We start from the raw sequence: 4,143 nt of genomic DNA on the forward strand, positions 1-4,143 counted from the left end.
CACACACACACACACACACACAGACATAAAGAGAGAGAATCATATTCTCTGAGTGCAGGTCCAACAGAGTCTTAATCCATCCAGACACACACTTTGATGTTAAAGTGACAGATTGGTGAAACATCAGAGGCTCAGAATAATGACATCATCAAACACATAATTTTGCCGTGAGATCATTGTTCCAGAAACCAACATGTGCATCGCACATACTCAACAAACACACGCTCACACAGAGCAGAGGCTGCGAGGCGGTGTGCGCTATAGGACTAGAGGTCTTGGATGTTTTGGCTTGTGTTACCTCCTGTGGGTTGGCGTTAAATGTTAGGCTGCCTTCATCTAGCTGCAGGTAGAGTCTTCTATATGAGAAACCAGCAGGTAGTCTTCTGTTGTAGATGGAGCAGTGTCCCCATGTGGACTTACACAGCCTGGTGGATTGAGACATATTGATTATAAAATAGAAACATATGAAAAAAAAGAGCCCAATAGAACTTTACTGCAAACGTGTGGTGGAAAAAAAGGCCTGTCTGGCAAGCTGACAGAAAATAGTTCAAAAAGACAGCAGCTGACAGAAAAAAATGTGTAGTCAGCACTTGCCAAAAACATGTCATTTATTTTCAATAACTTAAACTTTTTTTTCTCATATAGTGCTTTTTCTCATTCCACATTTGTCTGTACCTACATTCCCTTTTTGAGTGCATAAGTTGTTAAAACTGAGACGCAGCAAAAGTCTATCTGTCTTGCATATCAGTATAGCAGATCAGCTGTTGTCACTGCTCAGAAACCTCCTTACCCCTGCCACAGATATTCGTCATTTCCTAGGTCCTGCCACACACAGCCAGCCAGGCACAGATCAGTAGCATTCAGGTACGACAGTATGGTGATGCCTAATTCAGGCGGCAGCATCTCCAAATCTATAAATCCATGCTGTTCTTTTCCTAAAGTAAACAAGAAAAAATGGTGGGCAGATAAAGAAATATTTCGATTAACATTTAACCTCAGTTTGACACAGGAATCCTCATGTTCTTTTATTATAGTATGGTCTCAATTGCTAGTTGTAATACTTTTTGAATACTGCATGATGATAAGTTTGTGAATGATGGTCCCCTTTAGAGTAAAATAGACAATAACGCCGGGTAAGCCTTAAGGTGTAGCAACGCATACCCTCCCTATACCAGCCTCTTGTCCGAATATGGCCACCTCTTGCTATAAAAAAACAAACAAAACGGTAATTCAAAAACCAAAGGGTGACTAAGTGCCCTTCTTTTATTCAGTCTATGTTTAAAGATCAGTGCAGAGATTTTCAAACCAAGCATTTCTTCTCTTTTAAGTTCGTTGTTTTACTTTCTTTGTTTGCTTAGCGTGTGTTTTGTGTGTTCATACCACCGATGCGTGTTCTCAACAGATGGTAGATGTCGGGGCCGTAACACTGCTGAGGAGCTCTTTTCTGGGGACCTCCATCTTTCCCTAGGAAAAAAGAAAAATCATGATCATTTTTCTATTTTGTTTATTCACTCACTGTCATTACTTGCTCTTTTTAGCATAACATGGAAGTGGGAGCATGCATTGTGGTGTAAGACTGACCAGGCACACTGAGTCGTCATCATTTACCTTTGTAAAGTTAAAGTGATAGTTCAGGGTTTTTGTAGTGGGGCTGTATGCGATACTTATGTGTAGTCAGTGTATCACATAGAGTAGCTGGTGGTCGGTGTGCTCCCAGTTTGCGCACTCCACAGCTCAGCTGATGAGAAATGTATTGCCAAAGGAAAAGACTGTGTGACGGCGAGGTAAAGCCGTGAAAAAACTCTAAATATAGCATCCACTTAGACTGATATTGGTTTGTTTTTTTTAGATAGGCCTTTTTTAAAGTGGATAAAACATGTTTTGATATCTATGCCTGTGGAGTGCACGCCCTTATGCTTCTGCAAACTGGGAGCGCACCGACCACCAGCTACTGTATGTAACACGCTGACTATATATAAGTATCTCATACAGCCCTACTTCAAAAATCCAAAAATATCTCTTTAAGATCACATCTCATACCTAAAAATTCATGCTAATCTAGTATACATCCGGCATTTCTCAAAATCGACTAAATTTTACGTCATACTTAGAATGAATGGTATGAACAGCATGTTTGTATGCCATTTCAGACAGAGCCAAACTGGTTTGAGCAGAAATACAGGAGCAACAATGACAGCCAGCTGGGGTTCGATGTAGAGCAGACGAAGGGAGGAGAGCGTTGGAATCGTGGAGGTAGAAAACTAGTAAGAGTTACTTGTGAGTGTAGTTGTTATTTGAATTACAGTTGCAAACAAGCAGCCAGTGCAAGTCTTAACCAGTACTAAGCAACGTGAAATGTTGCATATTGTTTTCAGTTCATTTGTTACTTTTTTAACTGCAATTACTCTGTAATGGGCAGAAACTGTGCAGTTTGGGTGGGCTTTATTTTATTGTCTGTCCAAAAAAATCTGTTTTAAACAGGCCCTCTTTTCGTGTCTTAGATCTTTCATAAATGTACACAATGACCTCTGACTCTGATTTATCTGTACTTATTCTTCTGCAGAGTTAAGTCAGTCAAAGAACATTCAGACAGGGATTACATTTATGACAAATAACATAATCTTTGGCATTAAATACTCTAGTCAGACAGTTAAATAAATTCATAGTCTTCATTTCGTTTAAATAAAAATGCATAATGCTACGTCATACATAAACAATAACGTTTAAAACGAAGCTGTTGAGTTAAACAAAAACAAACAGGTGGACAGATTTTAGTTTGTGCTTCTTGTGCTGATACTGAGCTGAAAATTTATCAAGGACCGAACCTTAAAAAGAACCTTATTAATCAGAACATACTCATATTTTGTCATCCAAAGATACTATTAATGAAAAAAACAAAAATGTAAGCATTACCTTGCTCCCGTCTTCCTCCTCCTCCCTGGTCAGCCAGTCGGTCTGCGAGCTCTTCCTGAAGCTGCTGCTGTTGTCTGGGAGGCAGCCTCCACAGTGCTTGACCCATCTATATGACAGTGCAGTAACACAGTACATGCAAGTCACTGACATGATGACAAAATGAAATGCTGTATTACAGCAGACTGTGCCTGCAAGCTTTTCCACTTGACCTTTTCTCTTTTATACCTCACAGGAAAAGTACTGCTCGTGATCAAAGGTTATTCTGTCAGCACTATATGACAGTAATCTGGTCATACTTAAGATTTTTTTGTATTTATTACATCCCATTTATGTTGTGTGCATGAAAAAAAACATTTGGTAACATATCTGACCAAACTAGTTTTGTGTCTGCCAGTTAGTATTTAGACAGGAAAACAAGTAATATATGGAGAAATATTTTGGCACAGGCTACATGGAGGTTCACTTACTGCTATGATCTTCCATTAATAACCTGATAAGACAGGTAAATCCACTTGTGGATTCACACAATTCAACACAGGTTTAATAAGTCTGCCCAACAAAAGTATCCTCTGATGCTACAAAAGGGAATCTAGTGAATCTCTGGACATTAACAATTCTTATGGTTGATCACATTGTAAAACACTGCTTGTGTTTCATGTAACGCTGAAATGCTGCTGAAATAACACTTAAATTGTCAACAATTAAATTCATTGGCAACTAACCTGACAATAAGTCGGTCTGAGTAACTTTTTCAAGAAAAAAGTCTGAATTCTCTGGTCCCACCTTCTTAAATGTGACTATAATCTGGTCTCTTTGATAGTAAATTGAAAATCTTTTGTTTGTGGACAAAATAAGTCATTAATCAAAAAAACAACTGACAGATTAATCAACAAAGAAAATACTTAAGAGTTGTAGCCCTTGTGTTCATAATTACATATTATCGGTTTGAGTAATTTATTTAAGAAAAAAAAGTATCTGATTCCAATTTCTTAAATGTGAATATGTTCTGGTCTCTTACTCCTCTGTGACAGTAAACTATATATCTTTGGGTAGTGGACAATATTTGAGGTCATCTTGGGCTTTGAGGAGATGTGATCCCCATGTTTCCCCTTTTCCGACATTTAATAGGCCAAACAGCTGATTGATTAATCATACAAGTAATTGAAAAATTAATTGACCATGACAGTAATTGAAAGTTGTGGCTTTGGTTAATAATCATATATAAAGGCT

At 38.1% G+C, this 4,143-nt stretch overlaps 1 protein-coding gene across 1 annotated transcript; it reads right to left on the reverse strand.

Moving 5' to 3' along the window:
• Positions 1-298: 298 nt before the first annotated feature.
• On the reverse strand, positions 299-3,019 carry LOC121964586 (F-box only protein 8-like; the record flags this gene model as incomplete). The annotated part of the gene is made up of 4 exons (XM_042514790.1): positions 2,914-3,019; positions 1,381-1,464; positions 791-935; positions 299-425 (listed from the first exon to the last, which is right to left on the reverse strand). Coding segments are annotated over exons 1-4 (462 nt in total), but the record flags the coding sequence as incomplete, so codon positions are not given.
• Positions 3,020-4,143: the final 1,124 nt, after the last annotated feature.

Source organism: Plectropomus leopardus, unplaced genomic scaffold (genome assembly GCF_008729295.1).
Source record: "Plectropomus leopardus isolate mb unplaced genomic scaffold, YSFRI_Pleo_2.0 unplaced_scaffold16186, whole genome shotgun sequence".
Lineage (NCBI taxonomy): Eukaryota > Metazoa > Chordata > Actinopteri > Perciformes > Serranidae > Plectropomus > Plectropomus leopardus.